Below are 17115 nucleotides of genomic sequence, written 5' to 3' on the forward strand. Positions count from 1 at the left end.
CACACAGGTTACTGAAGGATAAAATTCTTCTGCTCAGTGTCAGAAGTGTGACTGGAACCTGGTCTCCTGACTTCTAGTCCAATACAGCTCTCGGTAATCAAACAAGTGTTTTCAAAAATCACAAGTTTCCTAAGTCATACAATCACTCCAGATACTGACATGAAAAACTGTCCTCCTCTACCTGTCAGGGTCTCCTCTTTAACTCTGCAGGCAGCTTTGGGGTAGAAATGCATGGAGCACGGTGGGGTCAAGGCGTTAAACAATCAAGGTACCCCAGCACTAAATGAGATGACAGGTATTGCGTTAAGACTGACCTCACGTCCTGAGAAGTCAATAAAGTATTTCTTGAAGGGTCACTCCAAAAGAAATGCTAACCTTAGTGCTATGAGGAATACAAAAGAAGAAAGACAAGCATACCTACCTATAAGCCTTAAAGAGTTCACTCTAGTTCAGAACATAAGACAACACAACTGAGACTTCAGTGTTCATGTGTTTAAAACACACATTAGAAAAGTAGAAGCTAAAGGAATCACAAAAGGAGGTCAGTATAGTCTGATCTTATATTTCAGAATAATCAAGAAAGGCTTCATGTAAAAGATATAAGTTAGTGCAAAAGAACAAAGGGGTGGCCTTTCATATATGAGAGCATTTGTATCACTGAAATAAAAAGATGTGTACAAACCCTGATTTTAGTTAAAATGTTTCAACTTTCTTCACTAGTAACACTGGGCGACACAGCTAACTGGGTGGTATTCAATGGCAGAACCACCACTCCATACCATTTTTGGTAATGCCATTGTAAGAAATGAAATCAGAAAGACATTCATTTTTAAAATATTATATATTGCAGCACCCATAAGCCTAACTTCTTAATAATCAATTGTGTGGCACTGTATTATATTCCAAAGCCAGTGAAGTGAGGAACAGAAGTTAGGAAACTTAAGTTAGGCAGTCTAAGAGAATGATATCTACTTCTCAGGGAAGCATAAATTTAGAAATTTTATTTTACTCAAAGAATATAATGTAATGTTTAATACATAGTAAACATATGAAATAGTTGATGAAATTTAGTCTTTCCTGAAGGTATACCTCTTCTGTTAAGTAGCTGTTGCTTAATACAATTTTGATTTTGAAGACTTTTTTTTAACCAAACCAGTATATTTGATTTCCTCCTCTTCTACTAAATACAATATTACCACTGAAATATTTTCTTTAGTCCTTTGTTTAAAATAAAGATTTTAAAAATGTCATTAAAATTGAGATAATATGAAGAAATATCCAAGAAACCCCAGATTTTTTTAAATAATATTTTTCCATAGATAAAGTGTTTTTCTTTTCAACAAAAAATGCTGAAGAGAAAGAAGGTAAATGCTATACATTTTGACAGTTTTCAAAATTCTAAATTTGGAAAGTATCATATGAGTTATCGAGAAATGGCTAAAATGCAATTAAGATATGTGAAAAAAGATAAAAAGAATCAAAATAATCTACAATGGTCCATTTGGATTCTCAATGAGTATATCTGACTGATTTTAAGATAAAATACTGTTTGATATCAGTATGAATAGTATTTGGGGAAATTTTTTTAAAAAAGAAAAACCAATGAAATAAAAATGCTCCAGAACATCAACTGTACTCCCAATTAGCCATCCAGGACATTACTTTGACTACGATCCCTATCGGGATCCTTCCCATTCCACATTAACATAGATGGCTGTTGTTCTTATCCAATACCTCTTTGACTCTACTTGGATGGGAGACCACCTAGGAATACCAGGTGCTGTGGACGTTTAAAAAAAAAAAAAGAACAGGAAGGGAAATAATAATTGCAGTACAGCAATTCCACTGAAGAGACAATTGCTGAGTTCAGAGAGGCTCCAAAAGAACCTGAAACTGCAGAGAGGAGTTCAGAAGAGGAGGGAGCTGCATAGGAAAATAAATGATAGATGGACGTATGGATGGATGGATGGATGGGATGGATGGATGGATGGATGGATGGATGGATGGATAAATAGATAGATGATAGATTAGATAGATAGACAGACAGATAAATAAATAGATAGATAGATAGATAGATAGATAGATAGATAGATAGATAGATAGATAGATATAGATATCTAGACAGATAGATTAAAAACAGCTCCAGAAAAATCTGCTTAGGGATTTCCTTCAGTCTTATCTGTAGGATAAAAGGTGGGACAAAGGACAACTGAGGAGTAGGGAGAACAATTCCCAGGGTTCACACAGAGCTGGGAGATGTTTGAGTTCTAACCAGTCAGAGTCCTAAGTCCTTACAGGGAATTCAGTAGAAATCACAGAACTTCACATCATAGAAGCAGGAATAAACCATCCACAGAGTACAGACTATTGTAGACCTATCTTAACAAGGCTTAAAAACGAGCTTCAGAATGAGCATACTGTCTCCAAGAAATTTAACCTAAATATACAGATAGCAACAGATTAAAAGCAAAAGGATGGAAAAGATATACAATGCAAACACTAACCAAAAGAAAGGTAGTGTGGCTATATTAATATCAAAGTAAATTTCTGAATAAGAAATATCATCAGAGATAAAAACTCACATTTTATAATGATAAAGGAGACAAATCATAAAGAAGACATAAAAATCCTAAACATATGTACCAATAATAGAATTCCATTACACATGAAACAAAAACTGACAGGGGGGAAAAAAAGATAAATCTATAATCATAATTAGAGGTTTCCATACTCTTCTCAGTAGGGATATAGAAAATCTCAAGAACTGAACCAACTGGAATTCATAGATATTTATTAAACACTCTACTCCAAAAACAGATAACAGAATACATATTCTTTTCAAAGCTTAATGAAATATTCAGCAAATTAGCTAATATATTCAGGCATTAAATAATTCTCAATAAACTTTAAAGTACTGAAATCATGTGTTCTCTGACCACAACAGAATTAAATTAGAAACCAACAGCAGAGAGGAATTTGAAAACCTCCAAATATCTAGAAATTAAACAACATACTTCCAAATAACCCAAGGGTCAAAAACCAAATCACAGTGGAAATCAGAAAATACTGTGAAGTTAATAAAAATGAAAACAAAAGAAATAAAAATTAGTATTTAAAAGATCACTCTATTACTAGTGAATTAGCTTAGCATTTAGTTAGAAGATTCAATATTATCATCAATTTCCTCAAATTAATCTACAGTTCAACACAATCTCAATTAAAATCATAACAGATTTTTTGGTAGAAACTGATGAATTGATTTTAAAATATTATATGTAGAACTGCAAAGCAGCCAGAATAGGCAAAGCAATTTTGGGGGTGGAAAAAAACAAAGTTGGAAGATTAACACTACCTAATTTCAAGACTATGAAGCTACAATAATCAAAAAAGTGTGATAATGACTGACTGTATAATATCGGAATCAAGAGAATCCAGAAATAGACATACATAGACAATCAATTCATTTTAACAAAAGTGCTAGGGAATTTACCTGGGACAAAGGTACTCACTTCAACATATAGTGTTGTAACAACAGCATGTATGTATGCAAAAAAAAAAAAAAATGAACCTGGACCCTCACCTTGCACTAAATACAAATATTAACTTGAAATAGATCAGGAACTAAATTTAAGAGTTCTATAAAACTTCTTAAAGAATACTTATGAGAAAACATTTTGTAATCCTGGCTTAGGACAGAAGCAGGACAAACATAAAAAATATTATACATAGGGCCTCATCATAATTGAAAATGTCTGCTTTTTAAGAGATAAGAGAATGAAAAGATATGCCACATATGCAAAAATTATCTGCAAACAAATATCTGACGAAGGGATCCTATCCTCAAAACATAAAGTTCTCTTAATATAAGAGAACCCAATTTAAAAATGAATGCATTTAATTCACCAAAGAAGATAAATGAATGTCAAATAAATACATGAATGATGCTCAATATCATTAGTTATTAGAGGTGACTGATGCAAATTAAAACTAAGTATGACTACACATTTACTATAATGGCTAAAATTTCAAAAACTAATGAAACCAAGTGGTGGCAAGATGTGGAGCAAGTAGGTTTATCATACATTGCTGGTGGGAACATATAATGGTATAATCACTCTGGAAAACAGTTCAGCTGTTTCTTTTAAAGTCAAACATACACTTCCATATGATCCAGAAATTCTACTCCTAGTTATTTACCCAGAAGTTAAAACATAGGCCTATATCAAAACCTGTACATGAATGCTTATAGCAACTTTATTCATAACTGCCAAAACCTGTAAACACCACAAATGTCTATCAATAGGGAAAGAGATAAAGAGACTACAGTTTTCAAGAGAATACTATCAGCTATTGTTAAAAAGGAATGAACTACTAATAAACAACAGCATGGATAAATCTCAAAAACATGTTAAGTGAAGGAAGCCAAACAAAAAAGAGTACATATCCTGTAATTCCATTTATATGACACTCCTAAAAATGCAAAAAATACAGGGGCAGAAATCACTGCCAGGGTTGGGGTGAGGGAAAGGGACTGACTGCAGAGGGAAATGAGAGAACTTTGGAGGACAACAGAAATGCTCTATATCTTGATTATAGTGGTAGTTATATGATACACTGTGTCAAAACACATCAAACATATATGATACACTTGTGTCAAACACATTTAAAAGAGTGAATTATACTATTTGTAAATTATACATTAATAAACCTAACCTTAAAAAAAGCATACAGACTTTTAAAGGCTTTTAATATATATTGTTAAATTGCTCTTCCATTAACTTAATTTCTTCTACTCCCACTGAATTTACATTCCCACTGGCATTCTACATCTCATCACCTTCAGTGCAGTCAGATTATTTTAGACTTTCCCAAATTGGTAAGTTCTTTTAAAATGTTGCCTCACTGATTTGATCTGCATATCTCTTAGTTTTTAGTGATGGTGAACTTTTTCCATCCATTTCTTGGACAGCAGTATTCTCTGTTCCGTCTGTTCTTTCCTTTTAATCACTGTTTTAAGAAAGTATTTGCTGTTTTTATTAATTTTTTAGAGCTTGCTATATATCTTCAAACATGTCATAAATACACTTCCTCGTTTCTCACTTGCCTTTAATTTTTTAATTTTTTAAATATAGACATTTCAAAATTTCTCAATATTTTCTAAGATTTTTGCTTTTGTAATTTTGTTTAGAAATTTCTTTCCACATGTAAAAGTCAGTTAATTATTCATCTATATTTTTGTAATTTTTTTATAGACTCAAATTTTTTAACTTTTTAAATCTCTGCTAATACAGTGGCTACTAGCCACACGATTATTAAAATTTTAGAATTAAGCTTTTCTTCTATGTTTTCTTCTAATTTTATCATTTCAGGTCTTATGTTTAAGTCTTTAATCTATTTTGGGTTAATTTTTATGTACAGTGTGAGGTAAGAGTCCAATTTCATTCTTTGGCATGTGGGTATCCAGCTTTCCGACCACCATTTATTGAAGAGACTATCCTTTCCTCATTGTATGTTCTTGGCTCCCTCATCAAAGATTAGTTGATCGTATGTGCCTGGGTTTATTTGACCTCTCTATTCTGTTCCATTGGTCTGTGTCTGTTTTTATACTAACAGCATACTATTTTTATTATGCTAACACTGTTTAAAATTAGGAAGTATGATTCCTCCAGCTTCATTGTTTTTCCTCAAGTTTGCTTTAACTATTCAGGGTCTTTTGTGGTTCCATACAAATTTTAGGATTTGCTTTTTGTATTTCTATAAAACATGACACTGGAATTTTGATAGGGATTGCACTGAATATGTAGATTGCTTTGGGTAGTATGGATATTTTAGCACTACTAACTCTTCTAATCAAGACAGGTCTTGACAATGATTTTTTGCAATCTATATCAAAAGCACAGGCAACAAAACCAAAACAAACAGTAAGATTACATCAAACTACAAAGATTTACACAGCAAAGAAAACCATCAATAAAATGAAAAGGCAACCTACAGAACGAAGAAAATATTTGCAAACCATATATGATAAGGGGTTAATATTTAAAATACATAAGAACGCATGCAACTCATTAACACCACCACCACCCCCACACTCCCACACACAAATAACTCAATTAAAAAATGGGCAAAGGACCTAAATAGACATTTTCCTAAAGAAGACATGCAAGTGGCCAACAGGTATACAAAAAGATGCTCAACATCACTAATCATGAAGGAAATAAAAATCAAAACCACAATGAGACATCACTTCACACCTGTTAGGGTGGCTATTATCAAAAAGACAAGAAAGTGTTGGTGAGGATATGAAGAAAGGGGAACTCTACACTGTTGGTGGGAATGTAAACTGGCACAGTTATTATGGCAAATAATATGGAGTTTCTTCAAAAAATTAAAAAATAGAACTTTTATGTGATCAGCAAACTCATTTCTGAATATATAACAAAAAGGCAAAGAAACTAACATCTTGAAGAGAGATCTGCACTCTCATGTTACTGTATCATTCTTTACACAATAGCCAAGGTAAATAAACAACTTTAGTGTCCACTGATGGATAAGGAAAGAAAATGGTGCATACATATGCAGTGGAATATTATTCAGCCATAAAAAATAAATGTCATTTGCGACAACAGAAATGAACACAGAGGATATTATGCTAAGTGAAATATGCCAGACACAGAAAGAAAACTACTGTATGATCTCACTCATAGGTGACATGTGAAAAATTGAAACCTCTATAGGTTTCAGAGAGCAGAATAGTGGTTGCCAGAGTTATGGGGTGGAAGAAATGGGAAGATGTTGGTCAAAGGCTAGAGATGTTTAGTTAGAAGTTCTGGGGATGTAATGTACAGCATGGTGACTATTGTTAATAATGCTGTATACTTCAAATTTGCTAAAAAAAAGTCTTAAGTGTTCTCACCACAAACCAAAACAGAAAAAAAGGTTAATTATGTAAGGCAATGAATATATTAACTTGATTATGTAATCACTTAAGATTTTTAAGAGTTTTTAAATTTAATTTTGGTAAATTTGGAGCAATTTATGTAAAACTGAATGAAAAGTACAATGAGTTCTCATATACCCACTCTTCACCCCACCCCCAAATATAGCCTCCCCTACTATCGACATCCCACACCACAGTTACAATGGATGAATCGACATTGACAGACCATTATCACCTAAAGTCTACAGTTTACATCAGAGTTCACGCTTGGTGTTATACATTCTATGGGTTTTGACAAATGTATAATGACGTGTACCCACTCTTATCACAGAGAACAGTCTCATTTACCTAAAAATCCCCGTGCTCTATTTATCCTTCCCTCCCCTCTAGCCCTTGGCTCACTGATCTTTTTAATATCTCCATAGTTTTGCCTTTTCTAAAATGTTATATAGTTGGAATTGTACAGATTTTCCTTTAGTAATATGGATTATTTAAGGCTCCTCCATGTCCTGTTCATTTATTTTTAATAATGAGTAATATTGCCGTCTGGATATATCACGGTTTATTTATCTATTCACCTATTAAAGGACATCTTGGTTACTTCAAGTTTTGGTAATTACAAAGAAAACTGCTATAAACATCTATGTGTAGGTTTTTGTACGGATATAAGTTTTCATTCTTTGGGTAAGAACCAAGGAGTTTAACTGCTATGTAAAAAATATATTGTTTTATAAAAAATCACCAAACTGTCTTCCCCAGAGGTCACACCATTTTAAATTCCCAGCAGCAATAAATAAGAGTTCCTGTTGCTCCATATTGTCGCCAGCATTCGGTATACACTACTCACATTTTAAATGTTTAATGGTCACATGTAGCTAATGACTACCTACTGAACAGTATCATACAGAATATTTCCACCATTGCAGAAGTTCTACTGGAAATGCTGCTCTGTTTAAAACTTAATTTTTTATATAGAAGAGGAGCTAATGTGATAGCTTTTTATTTTTTTCTCTGCATAAATCCATGTCTTCTCCCATTGGATTGTGATGGTTGTTTATATTTGCTCAGAAGTTCAAGGTCCTGTTCAGCCACTTCTTAACCATGTGCACATTAAGAAATCATTTAACCCCTGAGTCTCAATTTCCTCATGCTAATTACTTATTAGTTTAGTGTATTAAATTAGATAAACAAGGTAAGATAAATTACAACATTCATCATGTTAAGTCCTCATTTGTAAACTCTTCTGGGTTAGGAGTTTATTTTTTCAATGTCTTAGTATGGTACTTTGAGGACCCTTACTGAAAGCAAGCTTAGTATCATATTTACCCGATCTGGATTTTTGTAACCCAAAAGTAGATTTGCTGCCTTTATATCACCGTGAACATATTCGTTTTCATGTATATATTCCAGTACATCCAACTGTAAAAAGAAATACATAGGTTATACTGATGTCTAGAACTCATGATCAACTTGAACATTCTGAATAGAGAATAACATGTAAATGTTTTTGTATTAACAACAAAATGACATGTTTCATAATTATTTATCTGCTATAAAATATCACACCTCCCAATTACTCATTCTGGGAGAAAGTTGAATAAAATGACCCTCAAATATCAAATGTTTTAATTAAGCCTCTGATGGAAGGAAACCAGGATTCATCAATGCCTTTTGTCTGTTCCTGGTAGCCTGGAGGCCAAACCACACTGTGCAAAGAGGGGACACAAAATCAAAGATCTAAGTGAAGCCCACTCGGTAATTCCTCATCCAAGGAATAATTATAGATCAAGTTTTGGAGACCTCCAAAATAAAACACTCTGTCCATGAGCACAGGTATTCTCTCTATATATAATAATAGAAAACAACACAGCGTCATCTCTGAAGCCCTTGAGCCTTGTCACCTACACCTAGTGCTCAATAAACATTTGCTGGATGGCTAGATGGATGAATGGACAAATGGGAAAATTAGTGAGTTCTATTTGCCACATACCAACCTGGCATGAATAGTTTCTATTTGAAATGGAAAAATTAAAATGGAGCTTAGACAAACCAAACACAAACAAGATAAGACAAATATGTAATATAAACAAAATGTGTGCATGGGTGCTATTAAGATTTCATTGCTTCTTATTTGGCAAAGTATATATTATTCATTGCCACACTAATTACTGCCACCATCCCAAACTCATAATAAAAACTTTATAGCACCCCCATATCATCATGTGTTTAGTATGGAAAATAATATAATTTGCTATAGTTTGCATTGTTATAAATATAACTGACAAAATAGATGTTACTCTTATAGCAATGCAAGCTTGTTCCGATATGTAAAACAAAGCTGTGCGGAAAAAAATCAGACTGTAGAACCAATGCCTAATTGAGGTTGGAGTGCCAAACACAGCACATTCTGTCACTTACAGAGCCCACTGTTATCAATTTCACCAAAATAGCCTCTACTCTCAATAACTGACATTTCCAGGGCAATAATCCTTCATTTTTCTGATAATTCCACAAAGGGCAGTGATTTGTATATTGTAACAGGTAAATAATCTGAAAATAGAGCATGTGAATCAAATCATTCCTTCTTACCATTCGAATACCTAGCTGCAGGACGGTTGACTTCTTAAAAGTACCATTCTGGTCAGAGATCTTCTGTAAATCTATTCCTAGTCTTTCCATTACCATAAATCTGTAACTATAAGAAGGCGATATCAAAGAGATCTTAGATAGCAATACTTGAAACTTTCTATCTATGATTGAAACAAGGAAAAATATCCCCAAACTAACGATAAAAAATGATCCAATCTAAACCATCAGAGAATGAATGTACATTAACTATTCCGGTGTTCCTTTATAGAAAGATATTACTCAATATTTACTTTGCAGTTAGTTTTCTAGTAGAAGAGAATGCTGTGCTGAACCACTCACACTATCTTAGATCATAAAGAGAAAATAGTCTCTCTATACTAAATTGTCCTAAATTTAGTTCATTTTGACTCTATCCCCTTCTTGCCACATGCCCTTGAACAAATTATTTGGCCATACAATTTTATATTAGTTTTTGACCTTTTAAAATCATATTTACTATCTCTATACATTTATAAACATGGCTTTTTTTTTTTAAAAAATGCACTTTTTCCTTTTCTTTTGTTTGGCACCTCCACCCCTTCTTTTTTTCCCTTCACTTCCATATCCACATCAGCCCCCATTCGATATCTAAGTATACACACAGAAACACAGACACCTAGGAAATTTTGTCTTTGTTTTACAAAAATATGATCCTATGCACTTTTCTACAGCATATTTTTTTTTCAATAATATCTCGCTGAAATCCTTCCAAGTCAATTGGTATGGCTCTGATTTACTTAATGGGCTGTATAATATCACATGATATGGATGTACCATGACTTACTTAGCCATGCAGTGCCCTGCTGGTAGCCCTTTACTTTGTTACAAGATTATTGTTTGTTATTTTTGTTTTTCTTTGTAGCATTTAAAGACCATTTGAGCAAAGCACTGACTCCTAAGTCTATTTGCTCACCTAAACACGCGCGCGCACACACACACTCATACACCATCCATCCTAAAAGACTCTCTTAAAAGGACAAAATGAGCACCTAGCAAATGACAAATTTTTTAAAAATAAAAATCACTATTTATGAATTATGATAATTAGCCATATTTGGTGATTTTAAAAATATTTCTACAAATTCTGTGTTTTGCCTCTCCTCAAGAGATAGAAGTTAATTAATTCTGAGTGTGGGGTAGTCTTAGTCAAAGAAAATACAGTAGAAATGGGGAATCGCTTCTAAGATTAGATTATAAGACTGTGACTTTCTTTGTGGATGCATGCTCTTGTGTGTTTTCTTTCTTCCTCTTTCAATTACTTGCTCTAGGGGAAATCAGCTGCCATATCTTTATAATATTCAGGCAGCCTATGGAGAGACTTGCATGTTGAGGATACGAGGCCTGCCAACAGTCACGAGTGAATTCAAAAGCAGGTCTGCCAATAGTCACATAAGTGATCTTGAAAGCAGATCCTTCCCAGCCTTACCTTGAGATGATAACATCCTCATAAGAAGTCATGAGCTAGAACTATACAGGTAAGCCAGTTATACATACCTGACCCATGGAAACTAAGATAATATTAATTTATTGTTATAAGCCAATACGTTTTGGGTAATGTTACATATAGCAACAGATAACAGACCACATAAGAAATAATAATAGGACAATATCTGATTATAATAATTCCGTTTACCTTCTTCCTTCGAATTCAGTAAGACCAGATCCATAAAACAGAGGAATTCCTAAATAATCAAGTTGTTTTAGATCTATCCATTTTTTGACTGCAAAGATAAATTTAATAGAAAAAAAGATTCATGTGTTTTAGAAAGGTATTTCTTACTTTTACATTGATGTTAAAACTTTATTTAACCTAAATAGAAATTAGATGTTCATAAAATGTTTTTAAAAATTAAATATACTCATCTAATGGCTTCACACTTTATCAGTATAATTAACACAAACGCATATACCAAAGTTTTAAATTAAATCAATTACAACCAAACCAAAAGTAGTCATAGTCATAAAATGCATTGGTATCATATACACAAATGTTTCTATTCATGAAAAAAAAGTTCAGTTTTTAAATATAACATGTTAACCACCAAAGGATCGGTAAAGGGATGGCTTTTTCTTCCCTATTACTTAAAAATCTAAAGCTATAGTAGTTGAAAAAATGGAAATTGGGCATAAAAACCATCTTACTCTGAAGCTATGTTATACAGAAATTGTTTTGATTTAGTTTTAGGGAAATCAAATCCACTTAAAACAATCAGTTAGCTTATTTAATTTTTGACTTTTCTACCATGTATGTTTAATGTTTAAGACAGCCTTACTGATAAACAATCAGGTTTAATGGATTCTATTTGTCACACTGACATAATTTAAGCAGTTAGTAAAGACTACAGTCTTAATGTTTAGATGGTTTTATTAAGGAAAAGAAAGTTAATTATTGAGACTAGACTCATCATTCTTTTCCCTAAACATAATGTAAAGAACCTTGACTATAAAATCATTATTCAAACCAACTTCCCTAAAGTTTTACTTAGTTCATCTATATCTTATAGTCTTTATTAAATGCTTTTATTCTTCATCTCTACTCATATTCATCTCACTTTCAAATCCTCTAACTGGTAGTTCTGACATCTGATATCTAGCTCCAATTAATTTCCCAACATTCAAGTTTTTAATATTTTCAACTTATTTTCTAAATCAGGTTAAGTTCAATCATTTCCATACACCTTAACCTAATCCATTCTAAAATCATTCCTTTTATTTACATACACCTACCACCCATTTTAATTACTTTTCCTTACATCCTTCCTATCCTAATGGTTTCTTTGTAGAAAACAAAATTTCTTTTCTACTATCTTATATACATAGAGAACTCTTAGTAGCTTAGATGAATAACACAACAATTTAGGTAAAGTAGCAGAAACAATTTTGACTTGAAATATATAACCCATTATGTACATAATATCAAGATTTTACACCAGCTGCCTTTTTTATGTTATAACAGTTAAATATATCATGTTACAACATTTCTAATTGAAAAGAATTTTCCAGAAGGCCAGAAAAAGACAAAAATTTTAACGCTCATTTTAGCAAGCATATATATGGGAAGTAGCTTACTTTGCTAATTTTACTTACTACAGTCTTTTTTTGCAGCTCTTTGATAAAATTTAAGTTCTGAAAATAATGGGCCATTTTCTTGATATTCCTATAAAAGAACAATTAATTGTATCAGGAAAAATAATCTTAAAGATGAAATTGGTATTTCAATTGTGAAATATGAGTACATGCAATATATAATAGTACTTGAATCATTCGTTATAAAACACAAGCACAAAATTTCCACTAAAACTCTCATAAAAAGCACTAAATAAACTCATTTTAAATAATTTAAAATAATCTCGTTTTAAAATTTAACACATTGTAATGCTATTTCTATACAGTCTTACACACAAAAATAGTCTTCTTGCGGAAAGAACAGCAATGAGAATTGTACACATATACATACACTCAATGTGTATCAATATGACCATCAGGGTGAGTACACTGCAAACTACCCAAGTGGTTCATTCTACGAGATACCTTTACTGAGTCTCTACTATATTGCATTCATTGTAGTAGGCACAGGGGATACAAACAAAAATAAAACTCATTCCTGCCTTTAAAGACCTTACCATCTAGAGGAAGAGAGAGAGAGGGAGAAGATGGCTAGATGAAATACAAGGATTATAAATGCTAATAGAGAAGGATAAAGTTCTCCAGCTGTTACATTTTAATACTGTGAAATTATAACATTAGGTTTAATGTTAAGTAAAATTATGAAAACTATGATGAGAAACATTTTTATAAAAACAAAATGAATGAAGCAGAAAAAAGTCATATATACATGAAATACAAATTTAAGAGCAAACTTACCACTTTTATTACATGTCTTGCATCTTTATCTGGTTTATTTGTGGGGAAAGCTACACAACAAAACACATTGGGGGAAAATTAGTTGTCGTCAATTACTGAATACCTACTATAGCCCAGACACTAAGCACTTCAAATATATTAATTATATCCTCCCAGGAAACTCTTATAGTAGATATTATCTCCATTTTACAAAAGATCTGACTAAAGTTTGACAAGTTGAATAATTTACTAAGAAGCAGCAGACTGGGGAGTGAATCTCAAATCTGTCTAACACCACACCCTACATTCTTTACCATAAACCATATTCAAATAGTCAAAGATGTAAGACCAATAATTATTAATTATATAGATCTAAATGCAGGAGAAAGTATTTTCTAGATATTTAGCATTAAAGCCAATAAATAACGCATAGTAAAATCCATTGACTCAATTTTGTTAAATTAAAATCTATAATAATTCAGAAATGAAAATTGATTTTTTTTAAGTAGAAAGTTCGAGACAAATTTTACTTGACAAAATTCTAAAATAAATCAAGTTAGAACATGAACAGTCTTAAAAATTATCTTCTGAGCCTAGCAATTATTCCTGCATTAAAGAATATATATCTCATAATATAAGCTCATTTCAATTTCAAATTATCTTACTTCATTTTACTATTTACCATTTGCATTTTAGATATAGTAATCCAACTTCTGTAAATTACACTGTTAAATTTTTAGACCGAATCAATCCTGTCCTCTACATTAATTAAAAGATTCTTGTTTTCAAATCTTGATAAGAGAAGTTGACGTGTATATTTATTTGCATTGTGAAGTCTAGAATTTTGTTATTCATCTATTCATGCTACACCAATTTATCCCTTCATTCGTTCAACTAAGCAATATTTATTAAGAGGCTAGAATATGCAAGGCACTGTGGTAAGCATTAGGATGACCTTTAAAGAACTAGAAGGGAAAATGGTAGAAGTAATATTGAATAAAACTGAAATCAGCATTTAACAAATTGAGAACAAAATTAAATTCTTCAGGTCCACTTTCAGTATATTTATCAAAATGTTGTGTCCTCTTATCACTACTCCTAATATTTTTCTTTTTCCTAACTCCATCGATAAACTGTTTTCTCTATTTCTTCACATGATAGATGTAAAATGGATATCAAACCGTTACTAAGGTACATAAACTGTTCTTTACAGTTGTGCGCATACACAATTTTCTTACCCCAGTCTTAATATAGAAGAAAAGGTGAGAAGAGCCTTTCCTCCCACCCTATGGCAAACTATTTTTACTAGGATGATACCCAAGACTGGGGAGGAATAGTCCTCTCATAAATATGGTCTAGCTGGTACAGCACCGACTCTACAGTACCAATCTTTGCTGCCTGAGGTATAAGTTGGTAGAAACTTCCTGCTTTTTGTCTAAAAGCAAGTAACCACAGCAGCAAATAAAACTTTAAGCCAAACAGAATGTAAGAAGCAGAAAAGCACAAAAGGAAAATGGAGATTTCAACTAGATAAATAACTTATTATGTTGCCACTGGGGAAAAAAGATATCCAACCAATGCAAAGTTGTACTCCTTGCTGATTTCAATCAGTATATCCCTACCACTTAATAATCTGAAGGTTCCTTTCATATTATTTCACATGAACATAATCATGTGTTGACATATACTTGAAATACCCCACACTTGTCATTTGATAGCTACACAATGTTCTCTATAAAGTTCAAAGTCAGATTATATTGGAAAGCCTAAATCCAAAATCAATTGACTAGAAAGCTTTTGGAGATGGATGTTAAACAAATAAATTGTCCTAGTTACCATGGAGGTCTCTTTACAGTAATCAATCAGCTAATTAATGAAACAAATATTTATTTTCTACTGTAAGCCAAGTCATTCTAGCTGGTGAAATTAAATGATGAAAACAGACATGGTATCTGCTTTTACAGTCTAGTGGAGAAATCAGACATTCATCAAATACTTACACACAAGTGTAAAACTGTAATTATAATAAATGTTAAAGAGAGAGGTAGATGGTACTATGAGAATGTAGAATTCATTTAAAAGGGAATGCTTGAGCGAGACTAGCTGGAGAGGTAGTGGAGGGCCAGATGCAAATCTAGTTAATAATTTCTAACAAAAGGTTTTAAAAACTTGAGATATATTTAGAAGATAGGAAACACATAATTAGATTCGCGTTCTGAACAGATTACTATAATGTGGCAAACAGACTGAAGGGGAACCACAGTAGATATTGACAGATAAATAAGAATTTAATTTTGATAGATCAAAGAAGAGAGGACTGTAGTGTGGACTACAGTATCGATAGTAAAGTAAAATGAACAGATTCCAGAGGTTTCAGAAACTGATAGGACTTAATGATGGAGGGAAAGGGATATAATATGGTAGATTATAGCTGATTGATCTATTGGGGCATGAGAAGAATGATCACCGAAAGTGATAGTGTTGGAAGTACAGTAGTCACATATCTTCACTTAAATTTCTGAAGAGAGGTCTGATGACCTGGTAAGAAACACATTGTGCACATATATGATATCTGCACTACTAGCATTTCTTTACTATTTATTAGGAACTTCCTTGGAGGAACCAAATGTCTCACTATCCATGTGGACCTGGTAGGGCTGCCTATCACAGTGTACCTCCCTTACATTCCAGAGTTGAGCATATGAACAAGCCTGACTAATGGGATTATATAAGCCAACTGGCCACAGTAACCAGTTCAGAAATGGCAAAGTGCCCCATGGGTCAAAAAGTCTTTCCTAGGATTTGATGTGAAAATGCTAAATAATACAAGATACACCATAAGTGGTAAGGACACCAAAAACCTCAAAACAGTAATGATCATTTCTCCCTAGCTAAATAAAAATGAAGTCCGAAAATCAAATCCAACACTGAAGAAAGTAAGGTTAAGGCAGAAAAAGAGAAAGAGCCCTAGTGACATTGGTTCGGCTCTAAATCTATCCATACTCAAAGCCAGAAAAGCCTTGTACTTAACAGTTATAGGAGTTTATAAACCCCCCTTTAGCTTAAATTCATTTGCATCTCTAACAATGGCAATCAAAGACTTACATAGAAGGTGACTGGAAAAACTAAAACATGATGGAGTCATGTAGAGTGTCAATAGACTAGCGCACTAGATAAACCAAAATCCTTCCTCTATCAAATAAACAGCGTGCTGAATAAATCAAATTTTATAAATGCAGAGGTGATTTGATACTAAAAAAAAAACAAAAACAAAAACAAAGGTAGCCAAAGACAAAGAGAAATCTAAAGACCAGAGGGAGATGTACATGAGCACTGATGTTCCAGGCCATGCTGCAGACTCGAAAAAGGCTGCCAAGTCTGGGTACCCAAGGATATGAGTGTTAAAATCCTCCTGAGAAAAGGACAAGTCCTTGGGCCTGCAAAAGGCAGAAATCTGAAGTTAAGGTGGCCACATAAAGTCAGAATTTTCAAAGTGCCACATCTTCAGCAGTATGGAGCATTAAAATGATAGGAAGATGGGGGAGGAGGAGAAAGAATGAGAGAAAGAGAGAAAATGAATATGGATGAATAAATGAATGAATCCATCACTACTAAACACAGAAAGAAGTTAAAAGAAAAATCAAAACTTGTCTTGGCCTAGACCTTGAGTGTTAGAAAAAGGAGACTGTCTCCTGATAATTATC

At 32.8% G+C, this 17115-nt stretch overlaps 1 protein-coding gene across 5 annotated transcripts in view; it reads right to left on the reverse strand.

The window, feature by feature from the left end:
- Window positions 1–17115, reverse strand: part of VRK2 (VRK serine/threonine kinase 2) — a 104634-nt gene that overhangs the window by 58947 nt on the left and 28572 nt on the right. For all 5 annotated transcript variants that reach the window (XM_039887096.1, XM_039887095.1, XM_039887094.1 and 2 more), the window contains exons 3-7: window positions 13433–13482; window positions 12656–12725; window positions 11202–11289; window positions 9530–9635; window positions 8267–8359 (exon numbers count right to left, since the gene is read on the reverse strand). In XM_039887096.1, coding sequence (XP_039743030.1) covers window positions 8267–8359; window positions 9530–9635; window positions 11202–11289; window positions 12656–12725; window positions 13433–13482 — 407 coding nt within the window. The remainder of the gene's footprint in view (window positions 1–8266; window positions 8360–9529; window positions 9636–11201; window positions 11290–12655; window positions 12726–13432; window positions 13483–17115) is intronic.

The sequence above is a fragment of the Pteropus medius genome, unplaced genomic scaffold, assembly GCF_902729225.1.
Source record: "Pteropus medius unplaced genomic scaffold, Ma_sr-lr_union100, whole genome shotgun sequence".
NCBI classification, from domain to species: Eukaryota; Metazoa; Chordata; class Mammalia; order Chiroptera; family Pteropodidae; genus Pteropus; species Pteropus medius.